At 36.0% G+C, this 20,769-nt stretch overlaps 1 protein-coding gene across 5 annotated transcripts in view; it reads right to left on the bottom strand.

Annotated features, from left to right (window-relative positions):
* The window catches only part of LOC141371974 (serine-rich coiled-coil domain-containing protein 2), a 104,278-nt gene that overhangs the window by 73,525 nt on the left and 9,984 nt on the right, over nucleotides 1–20,769 (bottom strand). For all 5 annotated transcript variants that reach the window (XM_073890422.1, XM_073890425.1, XM_073890426.1 and 2 more), the window contains exons 2-3: nucleotides 20,555–20,717; nucleotides 7,656–7,851 (exon numbers count right to left, since the gene is read on the bottom strand). In XM_073890422.1, coding sequence (XP_073746523.1) covers nucleotides 7,656–7,851; nucleotides 20,555–20,717 — 359 coding nt within the window. The remainder of the gene's footprint in view (nucleotides 1–7,655; nucleotides 7,852–20,554; nucleotides 20,718–20,769) is intronic.

Here is a 20,769-nt window from a genome sequence, read left to right as displayed (position 1 = left end):
ACCTCACTGATATGAGGAATTCTTAATCTCAGGAAACAAACTGAGTGTTGCCGGAGTGGTGGGGGGTGGGAGGGATGGGGTGGCTGGGTGATAGACATTGGGGAGGGTATGTGCTATGGTGAGCACTGTGAATTGTGCAAGACTGTTGAATCACAGATCTGTATTTCTGAAACAAATAATGCAACATATGTTATGAAAAAAGAAAAAGAAGATAGCAGGAGGGGAAGAATGAAGGGGAGTAAGCCGGAGGGGGAGACAAACCATGAAAGACGATGGACTCTGAAAAACAAACTGAGGGTTCTAGAGGGGAGGAAGGTGGGGGGATGGGTTAGCCTGGTGATGGGTATTAAGGAGGGCACATTCTGCGTGGAGCACTGGGTGTTATGCACAAACAATGAATCATGGAACCCTACATCAAAAACTAATGATGTAATGTATGGTGATTAACATAGCAATAAAAAAATTTAAAAAAAAGATACCTCTAGTGTAATATTTGGTCGCATACCTTTTTCATTTCCTGGACTTCTCTTTCAGAAGTAAGGATAGTATCTTTCACCAGTGTTACTTACAGTTTGATTTGCAGATCACTTGTGGCACAAACTATTTTCTGTCTGTGACACAATAAAAAGCTTGCACCAGACTATAAATCAACTAGTTACTAAACACAGTTTAGTTTTGGCTCAGTTTTTTTATTTGATAGCAAGAATTTCTGGAAGAAGGATGAAATGCATTTATTTTGATTCTGGCAAGAGCTCCTTTAACTCTCCATGGACTAACAACAAATACTTGTATAAGCTACTTTGAATAGCACTGTCCAATCATCAATTTACCCTTAACTGCCAGGAACACAAAAGGAATATAAAAAATTGTTTGTAGAGAAAGAAGGCAGTGTGCAGGAGTAAGGACCATGGGTGTATCAAAATATCCCTTCTAAGGTAAAGGACAGGTCATTGCACCTGGAGCCCGCTATAACGAAAAAAGATGTACAGTACGTAGTGGGCATCTCTGGAGGCAACACACTCCTCATTTGGATGTGTTATTCTGGCCCACTTACCACGTGACCCAAATAGCTGCTAGTTTTCAGTAGGGCCCAGAAGGTTCTGCAACAGGTCCAGGCTGCTGTGCAAGCTGCTCTGCTCTGTGGGTCATATGACCCGGCAGGTCCCATGATGTGGAAGTGTCAATGACAGATAGGGATACTGTTTGAGACTAGAGCGGGCCTTTGTAGGTGAATCTCAGTGCAGGCCCTTAAGATTTTGGAGCAAAATCCTGCCATTCTTTGTAGACAACTACTGTCCTTTTGAAATACAGCTTTTGGCCTGCTACTGTGTATTAGTAGTGACTGAATGCTTAATCTTGGGCCACCAAGTTACCATGCTACCTGAGCTGCCCATCGTGAACAGGGTGTTATCTGACACACAAAGTCATAAAGTTGGAGGTGCACAGAAACATTCCATTATCAAATGGAAGTGGTATAAATGTGATTGGGCCTAAATGGGCCCTAAGGATACAAATAGGTCACATGAAGAAGTGGCTCAAATGCCCGTGGTCCCCACTCCTCCTACACTGTCTTCTCTCTCCCAAACTACACTATGGCCTCATGGGGAGTTCCCTAGAATCAGCTGACAGAGGAAGAGAAGACTCAGGTGTAGTTTACAGATGGTTCCATATGATACGCAGACAACATCTGAAAGTGGACAGCTGCAGCATTACAGCTCCTTTCTGGTACATCCTGGAAGGATAGCAGGGAAGTGAAATCCTTCCAGGGGACAGAACTTCAAGCACTGCATGGGTTGTTCACTTTACTTAGAAGGAAAAATGTCCAGACATGCAATTATATAGCACTACATGGGCCAATGGTCAGGGACTTAGAAGAAACATGATTGAAAAACTGGTGACAAGTAAATCTGGGGAAGAGGTATGTGGATAGACCTCTGTGAATGGGCAAAAAACATGAAGATGTGTGTCTCACGTGAATGCTCACCAAAGGGTGACCTCAGCAAAAAAGAATTTAAAAAATTAAGTGGATAGTCTGATCCATTCCTGGATACCAGTCAGCCTCTTTCCCCAGCCACCTCTGTCATCCCCCAACAGGTTCATGAACAAAATGGCAATGATGGCAGAGATGAAGGTTACGCATAGACTTAGCAACATGGCCACCTTGGCTATGGTTATTGCTTTGTGCCTAACCTGCCAGCAGCAGAGATCAAAACTGAGCCCCTGATATGGCACCACTCCTTGGACGATCAGCCAGCTACGTGGTGGCAGGCTGATTATACTAGACCACTTCCATCATGGAAAGGACAATGTTTTGTTCTTACTGGAATAGACACTTACTCTGGATATGGTTTTGCTTCTTTGCTCACAATACTTCTACCAAAACAACCTCCATGGGGTAGAAGAAGAGGGAGAAGCAGACTCCCCAGTGAGCAAGCAGCCTGACATGGGGCTCAATCCCAGGACCCTGGAATCATGACCTGAGCTGAAGGCAGACGCTTGACCAACTAAGCCAACCAGGTGCCCAATTTAATTCAATCTTATAAGGGAAATAGCCTAACTAAACTGCTAAAAATAATCAAGGAAAAGATTTCTGTCTAAATTTAAGGAACATTGCCTTGAGGTAAACCATCTGGAAAAGAGAACAGCAAAGTAAAAGAACATAAGAGATAATGCAACTACCTCTTTCTTTGTGGACATTCTTCTTTCTGAGCTAGTACTCAGTCAAAATCTTTCAGGGCTTCATATTTTACTGAAATCAGGGTGACTCCTCCCTATAATAATCAATCTCTTATGAGTAGGCCCAAGCAGATACTGGTTACCAGTGCTTATTTAAGTTCTTATGTTTGCAAATGAGTGCAAAACCCCACCTCTCTAATAGCAAATCCAGCAAACAACAAGAACGTACAAAGAATAATCAAATTTTGAGCTGTGACACAATGAAATTTCAAAAGGAAGCATTCACACAGCTAAAGTAATTTTAAAAATATTTTCTCTATATTTTTAAAAAGAAGAGAACTTTTTTTTAAAAGGGGGGGCGCAGGGGGAAAGGGAGGAGGAGGAGAAGGGGAGGGAGAATCTTAAGCAGGTTCCACACCTAGTGCAGAGCCCAAGGCAGGGATCGATCTCACCATCCTGAGATCATGACTTGAGCCAAAATCAAGAGCGGATGCTTAACCAATTGAGCCACCCACGTGCCCCAAAAGAAGAGGACTTTTGATTAGAGACACTTTTTTTTTTTTAAGATTTTATTTATTTATTTGACAGAGAGAGAGACAGCAAGAGAGGGAACACAAGCAGGGGGAGTGGGAGAAGGAGAAACAGGCTCCCTGCTGAGCAGGGAGCCCGATGAGGGACTCGATCCCAGGATCCTGGGATCATGACCTGAGCCGAAGGCAGATGTTTAATAACTGAGCCACCCAGGTGTCCCTGATTAGAGATACTTTTATCTTTTCTTTTAAACCTATATTAAAATGATAGAGAAGAAATTTTTTTAAAAATATTTTATTTATTTATTTGACAGACAGTGAGAGAAGGAACACAAGCAGGGGGAGCGGGAGAGGGAGAAGCAGACTTCCCACCAAGCGGGGAGCCCAATGTGGGGCTTGATCCCAGGACTCTGGGATCATGACCTGAGCTGAAGGCAGACGCTTAACCACTTTGCCACCCAGGCTTCCCAACAGAGAAGAAATTTTTAAAAACATATAAACCATAATGATAAAGAGCATTACAAAGGGGACAGAAACTTTAATAAGTGATTTAGCAGGACTGGAAAAAGACCTGAAGTATGTATAGATGAGGAACATGGATAAAAAGAGAACCAATTTGCTCCCCACAACCCCAAACAGGGTCAAAATGCTAGATACTGAAAAAAGTAAGAATATGACCGATCAGAGTTAAAGATGATGGGAATTAACTGGAAGTCTGCATAAGGCAAGAACAGACTTCCAGTCTTCTACCTCTATTCCAAGCAAAAAAAATCAGAGGTTGCTTCTCTGGAGAAAATAGAACAACCTAAGAAAGAAAAATCCTCCACTCAAGAGATACTCAGGGTCCTCCACTATCCATCTAGTACTATAAAATCAAGCCAGCCAGTTGACCAGCCCAGCCCATGTACAAAGAGTCCTGAATCAACTTTTTAATTCCTCACTCTTAAATATTAATAAACAACAAATAATCATTAGATATTTGAAAAAAGATTCCAAAAGAAAGAAACCAAAATAAACACAAAGAACAAAATGACTATTTGGAAAGAGAGAGATAATACAATGAACCTAAGAAATCTTAACAAAACCTAACAGGAACACTCTACTTAATATAGTTAGTGATGAAACAAAAATTGAATGATATAAATAAGGAGTGGTATATAATAAAGAGTTCTTGGAAATGAGGATACAATTGCTAAGATAAGTAATTCACAGAAATGAAGAGCTGGAATATGATGTTGAGCAAATATACCAGAAAAGATAATCAAATCCAAAGGAAAATATGAAAGAAAAAGATGAAAGATTGAAAATCAACTCAGAAGTTCCAGTTTGTAATTACCAAGAATTCCAGAAAGATGCAGAGAAAGTGAAGTTAAAAAAAAAAAGAAAATTTCACACAATATGAATCTCCAAAGAGTCTACTAAATTATCCATACATTAAGTGGGAAACATATAAACAACTACAGCAAAACTCAAATCCCAGGACATCTCTGCGAAACTACATAATGCCAGAAATAAAAGATTAAAGTGCCAGAAAAAAAATTACAAATCTCTCAGAAAAATAAAAACGGGCAATATAAAATGTAAAATGGATCAGAATGTAGACTCTTCTCAGTGGCTAACCTGAATCCTAGAAAAGCAATGCATTCAGACTTCTAAAGGAAAACTCATTTCTTCCATCCCTGCCAAATCATTAATATCAAATATTAGAGTAGATAAAAGAAATTTTCAGTAATGCAGTAACTAAAATTTACCATCCATTTGCCCTCTCTTAGAAAGTAAATATATACTCTAGCAAAATGAGGGAATAAACAAACAAACAAAAAAAGATACACAAGGAATAGTATACCCAATCCCAGAATATGACAAAAGGAAAGCCCTGCATGATAGCTCTAGAGAAATCTTCAGATGGTAATCTGTTCAGACTAAAAAGGTTAATTGAGGTGGAGAAAAGGACAGAAATAGTGCATTTTCATTAAGTCTCTAAATACTATGTGAATGTTTTAAAACTATGTATATGTATCATACTGAACTTCTTTAAATTTAGTAATATTAAACTGGAAAAAATAGAGATAGTTATATGAAATCTTAAACTCACTCAGCTTTTAACTTCTATTAGCATTTTGGGAAATTTCAAAGATGCCCTAAAAAGATTCTGCAATTTTTCTTCTCATAATTTTGTTTTCACTGCATAAACAAAAAGTAAAGTTAACTTAACCAGTGTTTACTATAACATTTCAGAGGTCATAATGACAAAAAAGAACCATTAAGAGAGTCACAATTTTTCTTAATGTGTCTAAAAAAAGTTTTCTGTTTTTATGGTATTTTATCATTGGTTATCATTTCACGTATTCTCTCCTGAATTATACTATTTCTCCCATTATTAGAGATTAGGCCTGGTCTGGTTAGCTGGTATTTATCGTGCTTCATGTTTCAGAGCAATAAACCCAGACAAAAAAGAGGGTATGTGGTATAGGTAGTACAAGGACTGATTCAAAGTATATATCGAACATATTTAAGCTACTCCCCACCACTTCTACCTTCTCTTTCCTTTGACTCTGAAGCTTCTGATAAGAAAATCTCCCCAGACTAGTGAGCAGAAAAATACTATAAACCAGAGTATATCTCCTAGTTACAGTTAAAACCCTAAGCTCTATGTTTGGATATTTCAATCATGAAATCTCTTTCTCCCTCTAAAGAAGTCTCAGGATCTCAGATCTGAAAAAGATCTTCCACTTTCTTGCTCCCAGCCATAGCACAGAGTTTATTTTCAAAAAGTAATCCAACATCCACAAGAATGGAGAAGAGTAGTCCAAAGAATCCACCATCAAGTACTTACATAACAATTTTCATGAATTCAACAGGATATTTACACAAATCGTCATTACTATTACTAACACAGGAGCCTTCACTTCAACTAGCCTTTACTGAGCATATATCAAGAGTTTGGTTTTGATTGACACGAGGAATTCTAAGAATTGGTCCCTGTTCATAAGAAGCTATAACATACAATCCTGAGAAAGGTAATCTAGAAAATAAATTCAGCAGAGAAGCTAGACTGTTCATTCTCAACCATAATTTTAAGCAAAAACGTGGCTAGTCTACAAAAAATAAACACAGCTTTAAAACTAACCAAAAGATATCCATGATTTAAAATTAGTATTTTATTCCTTAGTTTCCTGCTATTTATCTGACCTTGTCTGTAAGTTTGAACAAAAAAAAAGTACTATTGAATGAGAAGTCAGGTTCTAACATCAGCTCACCTTGTGTCTTTGGACTTTGGACAAGTCACATCACTGCTATGAGTCTAGATTTTCTCAAAAAAATGAAAGGACTATCAAAAGATAAATGGATAAAGAAGATGTGGTATATATACACAATGGAATATTATGCAGCCATAAAAAGGAATGAGATCTTGCCATTTGCAACGACATGGATGGAACTGGAGGGTGTTATGCTGAGTGAAATAAGTCAATCAGAGAAAGACATGTATCATATGACCTCACTGATATGAGGAATTTTTAACCTCAAGAAACAAACTGAGGGTTGCTGGAGTGGCAGGGGGTGGGAGGAATGGGGTGGCTGGGTGATAGACATTGGGGAGGGTATGTGCTATGGTGAGCGCTGTGAATTGTGCAAGACTGTTGAATCACAGATCTGTCCTCTGAAACAAATAATGCAATATATGTTAAGAAAAAAAAAAAAAAGAAGAAGAAGAAGATAGCAGGAGGGGAAGAATGAAGGGGAGTAAGCCGGAGGGGGAGACAAACCATGAGAGACGATGGACTCTGAAAAACAAACTGAGGGTTCTAGAGGGGAGGGGGGTGGGGGGATGGGTTAGCCTGGTGATGGGTATTAAAGAGGGCACGTTCTGCATGGAGCACTGGGTGTTATGCACAAACTATGAATCATGGAACACTACATCAAAAACTAATGATGTAATGTATGGTGATTAACATAACAATAAAAAAATTAAAAAAATGAAAGGACTGAGGAAGACTAAACTTGAAGCTTTCAAACAAAAATTAAATTATATGACTATGATTATGTAAGTAAAAACTGCTGTTTATTTCCTACTTAGCTGAAATTATAGTAGCAGCCACTGATGACTGAATGCCTGAATACCATACTTCAGGTATTAGATCTCTAAATTTACAACTACTATTTCTAATTCTGTCAATAATCTTAAATGTGGGTACTACGAAAATAAACAAACAGGAGAAAAATTGGCTTACCAAATACCACACAGCTCATAAATGTTGGGGACTGTACTGAAATATCACACAAAATCTCATGTTTTCTCCAACGAAAGTTTGTTATGTATTATTTACAAGCGTTATTTCTACAGAAATCTGAATAGATGTTAGAAACCCAATTAACTGAAAAAAAAAGTAAAGTTAATCCATTTTGCAATTCAAAATTTCAGAGCTAAAAATGTTCACATATACTCACCTGATGCAACAGACGTTTCAGTTTGAGTAACTGAGTTTTTACAGCAGTACAATCTTGGACCATGTGCCGGAGCGTCATCTCATCCAGTATCACTGTATTTTCGGGTACATCTACAAACATCTTCTGAGCCTGGAAAAAGGGGGTCCCGCCATAGCTTTCAAAATGACCCAAAGGAGATTCTCTATAGGGAGAGCCTCTGGAAGGGCAGGGGAAGAAGTTGGAGGAAAAGATATACAATATAATTTCAGAAAGAAATAGGGTAATGAAATTATTGCAGTGATTATTACAAATCATTTATCATTATCACATAGCCTTTGACTTTTGCTTTCCTCAGACACTGAATTTATTTCCACCAAAATTTCCAATCATATAAACCATAATGACATGGTTTGATATGATATCAGTTCTAGTTCTCATTAATATAATTATCTTCTCACTCCTCCCCCTTTTTGTGCATTTTACACATTGGTGAATAAACCTTATTCCTTAGGAAATGGAGAGAAACAAAAAACTCTAGGGAAAGGCCTTGCCTGAAAAAAACTATACTTATTTTCCTTGCCTGAACAGATTGTCTGCGCTTTAGCTTTTGACTTTAATTGGCCTCTTAAACTTCACATCTTTTTTTAGCCCCATAACTATGCTGCCTATGTTAATTCCCAGTTTGGTCACATACCCCTAGATTCCGGTCTCTTGTAAGTCCCAGAAAACAGTTAAGACAGACGAACTGTTACTTCTTATTTTGTTTTTACATTATTGATAAATCTTCTTTTCCAATAAAAGTTAAACTTGGTTTTAAAAAAGTCTTATATACACCACGTATTTCTAATCTTAAACTATATTTAAAAAAAATCGACTCTAAGGGGTGCCTAGGTGCCTCAGTCGTTAAGTGGCTGCCTTCGGCTCAGGTCTTGATCCCAGGGTCCAGGGTCCCTGCTCGGTAGGAAGCCTGCTTCTCCCTCTCCCACTCTCCCTGCTTGTGTTCCCTCTCTCGCTGTGTCTCTCTCTGTCAAGTAAATAAATAAAATCTTTAAAAAAAAAATTGACTCTAAGAAAATTTAAACTTCCCTTTAGTTTCATACAATATACATGCTGAAAAAAAATAAACAACTAGGGCTGATGTGTTTCAAAGATGTGAAAAACACAATGTTTTAATTAGAAGTCATTAAGCTACAGCAATTTTGAAATTACTTCATTCACATAATACATAATTCCAGTTGGTTCTTAAGGCATGAACTTTTTATATATGTCAATATATATGCATATATATGTATATTTAAATATAAAAATAAAAAACATATAAAATATATAAAATAACACACTGAAAGAGTATTCTCTCCAATATAATGGCTATGTTAACATATCAGGATTAAAGTTAAATTCATGATGCATTAAATTTGCAAAAGCCACACACATTAATTTTTAACCAGACTGAAAAAGTAGAAACATGGTTTTCACTAAATTCTCTAGTTTTTAAACAAATATTCCCAAATCCCCAAACTCTTAAATATTCAATATAAGTTTGATTTTTACAAGATTATATTTCTCTGAAACTATTTTTCATATTTGATTTCAAGTCTGATTTTTGTTTTAACCAAGGAAAAAAAATTTAAGAACTTTTAAATTTTGATCCATAGTTAAGACCTAATGTATTTATATATAATTCTGCTTTATTTTTATTGGTTCAAATTATAGTTGAATTATTAAATTTCAAATACTGATCAATTAATATGATTTAACCATTCATTACTGAATAAATGGACAATCTATACATGAAATGATAAAAAATATATAGTAATAATAAGGTAGCAAAGCAGTAAAACAAAAATATAGAATCATCTGGCCTATGAAGAGTGAGATAAGCGATGTTTTCCAAGAAAAAAGCTGACATACTTTGGAAGATTTTCTTGGACAGAAAAGAACCTGGGTGAACTATAAAGTATGAGGTTTGAATTTGACTGGAATGAAAAGTGAAGGCTTTCTGGAGAATGAAAATGAAAAGCAATGGCACAAAGTGCAAGGCATGTTTTTCAGGGACAGGGATACTCTTAAATATGGCTTAAGAGCCCAAAGATAGCCCGAATCCAATTTATTCTTTAACTTCATCCCTTAACACATCTGCCTCCCACAGACTGACTTCTTAATCCACAGTCAATTACCTGAGATTGCCTGAAGCATGCTACAATCTCCTCCATCTCCAAACCTATGTCAATCTTTCTGTACTCCTGGCCAGGCTACCCACCCTGCCCTCCACTGCACACTGGATCTGGAGAATGGTAACTCTTCTTCATCTTAAATTAGTTGGCATTTCCTAGGGAAAGCTTCCTTAATCCCCCAAAGCAGGGCTTGGTACTTCCACAGGTGTCCTTATAGAGCCCTTCTAGTATGCCCCACCATATTACCTGACATAGTATATTGTGTTCATTTGCAATCTGTGCCAAATTATAAACTCCATGAAGACACAGACTATATATGCTTTTCCTCTATGTCAGAGACCAGTTAGCTTTTTATTTATTTTTGTTGCTGTTGCTTTCACTGAATATTAAGGATCATAGATTTTAACCCCTAGGTTGTTTCTTTTCAAGCTTCCATCGCTGAAATTCTAAAGTTCTTTAGCTACTACTTTAAAATTATAATCTGGAAGCAGTTACATTAAAAAATCCCAGTTAATAATCAAATTAAACTTTACCTGCTATGTTACCAAGTGAATAAAACAAAGATTAGAGAGGGAAGAGACTGAAGGAGACTGGTCTGCAATCTATAAGAAACAGGTACAGAGCAAGGCTTATTTTAGGTTTACTAAATATTAACCACATGCAAGGAACTAATGAATTAAAAACGTTCAAAGGAAGAGCCAGAAGTCTTTATCACTAATAATATAGGGTCAAAGATTTGGTATCTAGAAAACCACAGTGGTATAAAAGAGCCACCTCTTGCCTAGGATTAAGGTTTAAATCCTGACTGACAGTAACTACCTACTGAAAATACTTAATATCTTTGGGCCATAATTTCTTTAACTCTCAATGTTCTTGTGCGAAATTCCAGTGCGAAATAAAGTTGATATACCTTAGGTTGCATTTCAAATACTTCCACTATGAGATCCAAAATGAAACTTACATATTCTCCTCATACTAAAATGCTACTTCCTCCTAAAGCCCTTCCTGATCCCCTCAACTAGATAAAACTAGCACTTTAGGATCCTTAATTTATTTAGTACAATTAAAGAAATCTATATAGCTGTTACCTCTAATTAGATTACATGCCCTTTGAAAGCAGGACCATGTCCTATTTTTATATTATCTGCACAGATTACCTGAGTTCAAATCTCAGCTTTGTCAATTAGCTAGTAACAGGACAAGTTACTTTAGCAATCCTTCATTTTCTTGATCTATAAAATGAGGATAATAAGAGTACTTACCTCATTAGGTTGGTATAAGTCTCAAATGAGGTAGTATATGTTAAAGTGTTTGGAACAGTGCCTGACGTATAGTAAATGTTAAATAAAAACTAATTGCTATTGTATTATTGTTGTTACGATAATTTCCAACTTCTTTATATTGAAAAAATTTTCTAACATAAATGTCAAAAGAATACTATAAAGCCATACAACCTTCACCTATATTCCCCAATTGGTAAATTTTAACACAATTTGTTTATACTTGTGTATTTGGTGTGAAACCATCTGACAATACATTGGAAATAACATTAACACCTTACTGAACTTTGCTGGAAAAAAATGAAGATAACTGAAAAGGTCAAGAGGCAAAAGAAAACAAAGATGGAACAGAAAGCAAATATAAAACAGGGGTTATTTTCAGAAAATAAAAGGACACTATTAAAGACAGGAGAGGAAAAAAATAGGACAGAAAGATAATGAGGATTTTGAGATTCCACATTCTGAGAGAATGATGCAGTTCACACATGGAAATCTGAACCTTTAAAACAGAATGAGAGGCAAAATCACTTTCCAAGAGTACAAGCACAAACCGAGGGTTGAAGACATAAAGAATGTAAAGAAAAATAAATATGACACAACAGAGGAATTATTGGACCCAACACCTCATAATAAGTTGACAGGCATAAATCTGTATTTGTATACAGATTTTAACAATCGTGGATTTCTGGTAGAGAACTCAGACAGTGAAAGCAACAGAAGACTGCATGCTGTTTGCGGGAATACCCTGGACAGTTAGTAGTGTGTTGGCACAGGCAGACTCTATGTAGCTGACCACAGGCCAAGCAGGCTGTTGAATATGAAGAAGTGAACCAATACAGGTATGGGTTACAGCAAAAATGAGTCCAGTAGTTATAGAAGCGTGAGAAAGAATTGTCCACCATCACCAATATTATTTAACATTGTTCTAGAAGTACAGCCAATAAAATCATCCCCCAGAAATGGGATCAGAATAACTAAAAAGGAATCTCAAAGAGATAAGCTTTTTTAAAACCCATTTAAACTGAATCCATACAATAGCAGCACCTGATATTCAATCCACACACCTAATAATCACATCACTGCATAATCATTATTGCAGTTTTAAAGGAATCTCTCCAAATTACGTGGCTGTACCCATATACTTATATCCTTCACTTCTACCCAAGCTTCTCAATTACTAAGATGTATGATTCTGTGCTAATCTGAAGGCTTGTGATTCACACATTAGAATAGCAAGTGGAAATGTGTGTGTAAGAGACAGGGAGAAAGAGAATTTTTCTTCTTCATTTATTTCCTAATCCGAGTCGCACTTCAACTTCACAAAACCCTTAGTGTTTCTTTTTTCATCTTTAATAAAAATTGTATATTAAAAGTTAAATATATGTATTTTATATTCATGGTTATTATATTTTTTCAATGTTAGATTCAACACAATCTCAATCAAAATCCCACCAAATTATTTTGTGAATATCAACAAAGTGATTCTAAAGTTTATATGAACAGGAAGAAGAGCTGGAATAACCAATACAAAGAAAAAGAAAGTCAGAATACTGACACTATCTGATTTCCAGTCTTACTACATAAAGTGACAGTAATCGAGACTGTGGTATGGATGAAAAAATAGACAAATAGATCAGTGGAACAAAAGAGAGAATCCAAAATATATCCACACATATAGTCAAATGATCTTTGACAAAAGAGTAAAGGCAATTCAAAGGAGACAGGATGACAGAAATACCATATGATCTAGTAATTCCACTACTGGGTATTTACCCAAGAAAACAAAAATACTAATTTGAAAAGATACATGCACCCTATGTTTACTGCAGCATTATTTATAATAGCTGAGATATGGAAGCAACCCAAGTGTCCACTGATAGATGAATGGATAAAGATGTGGTGTGTGTAAGTGTGTGTATGCACACAATGGAATATTACTCAGCTATTTAAAAAAGAAAAAGAAAAGATCTTGCCATTTGCAACAACATGAGTGGACCTACAAGGTATTATGCTAGATGAAATAAGTCAGACAAAAAGACAAATGCCATAATTTCACTTATATGTGGAATCTAAAAAACAAACAAAGAAACAAACAAAGAAACAGACTCTTAAATACAGAGAACAAACTGATGGTTGCCAATGGGAATCTAAGTCGGGGGATGAGTGAAATGAGTAAAGGGTATTCGTGGGTACAAATTTCCAGTTATAAAATAAATAAGTCACAGAGATGAGAAGTACAGCACAGAGAATTTAGTCAGTAATATTACAATAATGCTGTTTTGGTGACAGACGGTGACTATATTTATGGTGAGTACTGAGTAATGTACAGAACTGTTGAATCAAAATGTTGTACACCTGAAACTAATAACACTGTATGTTAATTATACTTCAATTAAAAAGTAAAGAAAACCTACAAAAAGAAAAAAAAACAAAAAAACAAAAGAGACTGGATAGTTTTTTCAACAAGTGATACTCCAAAAACTAGAATCCATACAGAAAAAAATGATCCTTCACACTGCTCACAAAAATTAACTCAACATGTATCAAAGACCTAAATGTAAAACATAAAACTACAAGGTAACAAAGAAGAAAATCCAGGTGACATTGGGTTGGGCAATAACTTTTTAGAGACAACACAAAAGTACAACGCATGAAAGAAAAAATTTATAAACCTGACTGCATAAAATTTAAAACATCTGCTCTTTGAAAAAACATCATTAGGAGATTTGAAAAGGAAGTCACAGACTGGGAAAAAAATATTTGTAAAATATCTGATAAAGGACTGGTATCTAAAATATATAAAGAACTCTTAAAATTCAACAAGAAAACAAACCAAATTTAAAAACGAGCAAAAGTTCTAAGCAGACATCTCACTAAAGAAAATGTACAAATGGCAAATAAGCATATGAAAAAATGCTCAATATTATATATCCTTAGGGAACTACAAATTAAAACAACAATGAGATATCACTACCTACCTATTAGAATGGTTAAAATTCAAAACACACCACCAAATGCTGGTGAGGATGTGTAACATCGGGAGCTTTCATTCATTGCTGGAGAAAATGCAAAATGTACAGCCAATTTGGCAGTTTTGTACCAAACTAAACATCTTACTATATGAGCCAGCAACTGTGCTTCTTGATATTTATCAAAATGAGTTCAAAACTTACACACGTAAAGGTTTAGAGTAGCTTTATCCATAATTGCCAAATTTTGGAAGCAATCAAGATGTGTTTCAGGAGGTGAATGGATAAATGAACTATATAGTACACGTACACAATAGACTATTATTTAGTGATAAAAACAAATGCGCTATCAAGCCATGAAAAGGCATGGAGGAAACTTAAATGCATATTGCTGAGTGAAAAACGCCAATCTGAAAAGACTACAACTTATATGGCATTCTGGAAAAGGCAAAGCTATGAAGGCAGTAAAGATCAGTGGTTGCCATTAGTATTGGTGGGGGTTGAGGGAGAAGGAAGGGATAATACAAGGAGGATGTGGTAGTCTAAGGGAGTGAAATTATTCTGTATGATAGGTAATGGTAGATACAGATCATTATGCATTTGTCAAAGGCTACAGAATGTACAAAAGAGTGAACCCTAATGTAAACTATGGATTTTAGTTAATAACAGTGTATCAATATTGGGGTGCCTGGGTGGCTCAGATGGTTGGGCGTCTGCCTTCGGCTCAGGTCATGATCCCAGGGTCCTGGGATCGAGCCCCACGTCGGGCTCCTGGCTCGGTGGGGAGCCTGCTTCTCCCTCTCCCCCTGCTCATGCTCTCTCTCTCTCTCTCTCTGTTTCTCTGTGTCCCAAATGAATAATAAAATCTTTAAAAAAAAGTGTATCAATACTGACTGATCAATTGCAACAGCTAATGCAAGATGTTAATAATAGGAAAAATTGTATAAAAGAAGGTGAGGGAGTATATGAGAATTCTCTGTGCTTTCTGCTCAATATTGCTAAGACTAAAACTGCTCTAAGAAATGAAGTCCATTAATTAAAAAAAAGACAGAAGGAAGTATTTCTAGAATGGCAGAATAAAGATCTCCAAAAAGTCCACTCCTCCATAAAAGCATTGAGAACACTGGCGAATTTGTCAAAATCAACTTATTCAGTACTATGGAAATCAACCAAATGCCTGCCACAACCAAGGAGCACTTACCAAAAAAAAAAAAAAAAGCTGAATCTTGGTGAGAACAAGCTCTGTGGATTTTAATTTACTCTATTGCCATGCCTATCTCCCCAGCTCCGTGGTAGCTTGAAAAACAAGAGCCTTACAAGCATAATAGCAGTGAAATTCAGCAATCACTAGGGGGAGGGGTGAATGGTAAACTGAGTTTGGAATTCTTGGAAAAGCACCATTTCCAGAAAATAGTTACTATTTGACCTAACTAGCACCTCCCTAAGAAAAGGCCCATTCTCAGTTGTTTTATTTGACCCAATTCCAAGGTTTCTCAGTGGGAACAGCCTTATCTCTAGCACATTTGTTGGAAAAAATCAGTGCAATTGTTTAAAATTTCAAGCTGCCAGAGATGGTGATCAAAAAACTTAAAGAAAAACCTGAGGAAGGAGATGCCTACAGGAGGCTTTGAAATGCCCCAACATATTCGTGGACATAGAGAAGGCCATACACCTATGTAGGGCTATGCATGCCAAGGAAATACATGGAAAGACCTTCACCTCTCACATTTGACTGACCCTGAGTCTCTGAGCAAGGAGGAAACGAAGGCTAAGGCAGAGCTACAATACCAGGTTGTTCAAAGTATCCCTAAACACATACACATATAGAGCCCCTTGGCAAAGGCTGGGATACTTACAGGTTCAAAACATTTAAAAAAAAATTGTTTAGTCATTAGCTCAACAAACTCCAAAATATATTAAGAGAAACACATCATAAACTATCAAAAGCTAAAGAAAAAGTGAGAATCCTGAACAATGCAAGAAAAATATGACTCATGAGAAGACATGCTGATTTTTCATAAGAAAGCATGGGGGTCAAAATGTTAAAGGGAAGATTGTAAACCAAGAATTCTATATCCAGCAAAATTAGTCTTCAAAATTAAAGAGAAATTAAAACATCATCATATAAACAAAAACTGAGAGAATGTGTTGCTATCAGACCTTCCCTACAAGATAAACTACAGTTGGAGACTTTAATACTTCCTCATTAATGGACAGAACTAGAAAAAAGGTCAGCAAGGAAATAGAAGATGTGAACAATACCACAAACTAACAAAACCCAATAGATACCTACAGAACATCTACAGAGATTAAACTAGTAATCAAAAAAATTTCCACAAAGAAAAGCCTAAACCCAAATAACTGCATTCGTGAATTCTATAAGATCTTCCAAAAACAGAAATGAAAGAAACACTTCCCTATTCAATCTATATGATCATAATACCAAAACCACACAAAAACATCTCAAAAAAATAAAATTATAGGCCAATACTTATTATGAATATATACACAAAAATCCTCAACACAATACTAGCAAATTGAATCTAGCAATACATAAAAAGGATTATATACCATGACCAAGTAGAATTTATCCAAGAAATGCAAGGCTGGTTCAACATCTGTAAATCAGTCAATGTCATATACCACATTAAGAGAATGAACACCAAAAAATGATTATCTCAATAGTCACAGAAATATCATCTGACAAACTCCAACTGTCTTTCATGACAAAAACACTCAACAAAATATGAATAGAAGGGAACTTCCTCAACTGATAAAGACTACCTATGAAAAAGCAGTGCTAACATCATACTTAACAGTGAAAGACTGAATGCTTTACCCGTAATATTAGAAAGGCACAAATGTTTGCTCTCACCACTCCTGCTCAACACTATATTGGAGGTTCTAGCCATAGGAATTATGCAGGAGTAAAAAAAGAGAAGTACCCAGATGGGAATGAAAAAAGTAAAACTATCTCCATTCTCTGATGACATGATCTCATATACAGAGAATTCTAAGAAACTAAGGAGCCAGGAGGTTAAAGAATCATGTACATGAATGCTGGAGGCATTCAGGATTGCAGCAAAGCTTACAATGAAGAGGGAAAATAAGCCAAGGGTCAAGATTTTTGTGAGCGAGGGGTAGGGACCAATAAGGAGGATTTGATACAGCCAAATGCCCTAAGTCTCGAGGAAAGAGACTGAAGAATATTTTGATTAGAAGCAAATAAGGAGTGAAGACAAAGACCCCACCTCTAAACAGTAAAGTACTAGAGTGATTGGAAAATAAGAATCCTTCATATAAAAATACTACTATGGAACTAGTACATTTAGGAAAGAGTGAGATTTCAGTTGCAATCAGGAGAATGTAGGCAAAGGGGTAAAAAATGTGAGTTTGTTAGGATGTGAGAGAATTCCATACAGCATAATGAAAAGTATAGGGAAAGAAGGAGGTTGCAGGAGAAAGAGGAGTGAAAGCTTAGGCCAGATGAAAAGAGAGCATAGTATTATGATAAAAATATAAAGGAAACTGAACTACCAGTCCCCTAAATTATGGATAAGACAGATTCCTATAATTAAAAAAAAAAAAAAGACAATGATGGGAATTAAAGGACAGAAAGGAAAGGGAACTTACACTCAAGAAGTCATAGAATGGGAAGAGATACTTTTACACATGTAATGTCAAAAAGGCCCTGGGATTAGTGTATCCAAGCTTTTAAAAATCAAGGCATGGAGAGAAAAGAATAGTTTTAAGGTAAACTGGAGAGTAAGCCTTGTCTTAAATGGGGTTTCCCTCTGTACCACCCAACTTCATAACTAGTTCTAGGGGATCTAGATAACCCACACCCAGCTGGCCACCCGAAAGCCTGAAGGGATCAATAAAACGGTTAACCTATAACTATTCATGACAAACCAGTGTGCCCACTTGTTGGGAAGTTCTGCATTGAGTCAAATGAGCAACCCCCAAGAATATGGTGCATTTCTCTCTCCTCCCTGAGACTCAACAGTGTGATCCACAAATTACTAGTCCCTCAAAATACACTGTGTAAAAGGAATCTGCAGTCATATGTTTTACAAAATGGCTACATATTGTATCTTTTACCACATTTTGCAAAATCATAGTACTATATATATTAAAGGCAATGCAAAGTCCACTTTACAAAAAACTCATTTAATATTAATTTGTTTATTCCTGTACTTATTTGATCAGATAATTGCTCTTCTACACCTATTAACATCTAGGAATATGGTTTTTGGAAAATGTTCTTTAACTTTTCTGAAAGATGACTAATCAGTCTCAGCTTGATCATTCCCAGGGACAGAGATTACTACCTCCATCCAGGTAACTCCTTCCATTTGGGACAGTCTGATTTATAATCCCATTTTAAGCTGCAATTTGTCACTTGTTATCTTAAAATAGAGAGTTTTGCTGTTAGAGTTAGAGAGCACATCTATTCACTCCTCCAAATGACCTAGCAATCCAGCTATGAACTTAGTTCTCTAAAAATGCCACAGTACTGATATATGGTTTTGTACATGCTATTTTTTTCCATCTGAATACTCATCCTTCTCCTATAGAAACCACTCCTCTGCAATCTCTACAGTCACACTTACCCATTCAATAGTAACCTCCTTTACACACCACTACCTTAGACAAAAAACAGATGCTGCATGCTTCTGGAGTCCTATATAAATCACTTTAATTAAGGCACCCATCATCATTGTACTGCACTAATATTGTAATATACCTGCCTCTCCCACAGACTCAACATCCAAGAAATATTTACTACTCAACTTCGTATGGAAGAGGAACATGAATCTTCTACATAACCAATAACTGTAATGACTCCAACTGAGCTCATGCATTACATAATTGTTTTTAGAATCCTCAGAACAATGCTCTAAGAAGCCATTACCAATCCACAGCTATCACCTCTCACACTATTTCCAAATTCAACCCAGCTTGAGAATTTAGCACAGAGTTCAACATATAGGTTCTCAATGAATATTTGTTAAATGGATGAATAAATATTATCAGAAGTATAAGCAATTCATATTTTAGTTAGGCTTCTAAATTTTCATAAGTTGGCCTCAAATTTACCTTCTTATAAACCAACCATCAAAAATAAGGGAAGCATAATCTTCATTATTTACAATCATGACTATCTTTACTTCATATTCTTGCCTGACAACAACTCTGATGTCCATTCCTTATCAAAAGCTGCTATAAAAAACCAACAGCCAAAATAATGCCTGGAAAAATATATACTCCGTGTATTCTAGATCTTCTACATTTTATCATTTTATCCAATTATACCAACAGAGGGATCCTTAGTTAAACCTCATTATTTTGTGCCCATTGCAGAACTGCCTTTTCTCACTAGTCTGGAGTTCTTTGTAGCTTGCACTGGAGAACATAAGTAAAAAACTGACTTAAGGAATTTATCATTTCCACTTTGGGAAGCTGAGACCTGTTCACTGTATCACAAAGTATTCCCCTTCTCTAAGAACTCATGCAAAGCAACTTCTTTCAGGTTTCTGTCTCATGAAAGCAAATCAGTTCAGGAGAAACACATTCTTTCTTATGTATAGAATAAATCTTGTAATGCATCGAGGTTTGTTCTTTGTTTTTGCTGCAAGGATTCTTAGAGCCAATTTTTTTTTCTTACTTCAAGAACTATATGGGCCCACACATTTCCCTTCCATTGATTCTTTATCCAATTTTATTATCTGCTTGGTAACTGTGCCCCCAAATGATCTCAAATCCCTAGTGAAATGAGATGAGGAAGTGAAAAGGAAAAAAATTAATAATAACTACCATCACTGGGTACCTACTCTAAGCCATATACTGCTCAAGCACTTCTGTCTCTCATCCTTGAACAGTGAGAGAAAGGTACTATTAACTATGTTTTACAGATGATAAACTGAAATAAAGAGGGTTTAAATAAATTATTTAAGCTCACAAAGCTAATCTGTGTCAGGCCATGGTTTGACCTCAGGTTTGACTGACTACAGAGCCATATTACATATCTTATCAAATTAAAAACTATGCTATGCTTCAAAAAGGAAAAGAATCCTGGCATTGTACAGTATCTTCGTTTCTAACAGTACTTGAGGAACTTTCAAGTTTTAATTTATTATATAAGCAAAAGAAGACAAATCACTTGGCACTAATTTCATATATTATTTTAAAAATAATTAACTTTAACAAATTCAACATATAATCATTCCCAAAGGAGAACTAGAAAATCACACCAAAATATGAAGTACAAATAGCAGACATAAATAAAATACTTTTATTTATGATAAAGCTAATGAAAAAAGATTTGGGCCAAAAGGAAAGAATTGGACAAATTATTCCAATTAGTACCATATATAATTTGAAATATTTTTTGGTGCCTCTAAAAACCAAATTAAAAAATAGTTTTGAGGGGGCAGGGGAATATTAGGATTCAAAATTAATCAAAAGATAGGGAATATAATCTAAATTAGACTCACCTGCTCAAGTCACTTTTTCCATGGTGATGATAGTGGTCAGGATGGCTGAGGTGGTAATGCTCCTGTCCACTCCACCTCTGGGGTGGCCTTTTCCAAAATCCTTCCTGAGACTGCCGAACATTTCTGTCTGACCGGTCAAAGCGGTTCATATTGTCACACTCCACTAGACAGATTCAAAAGCAAAACACTATAAACATGCACACACTCTTAAAGTT

Source organism: Callorhinus ursinus, unplaced genomic scaffold (genome assembly GCF_003265705.2).
Source record: "Callorhinus ursinus isolate GAN/ISIS: 27379988/994484 unplaced genomic scaffold, GSC_fseal_2.0 scaffold152, whole genome shotgun sequence".
Lineage (NCBI taxonomy): Eukaryota > Metazoa > Chordata > Mammalia > Carnivora > Otariidae > Callorhinus > Callorhinus ursinus.
The sequence above is the reverse complement of the archived record's forward strand: the minus strand, read 5'-3'. Positions and strand labels throughout refer to the sequence as shown.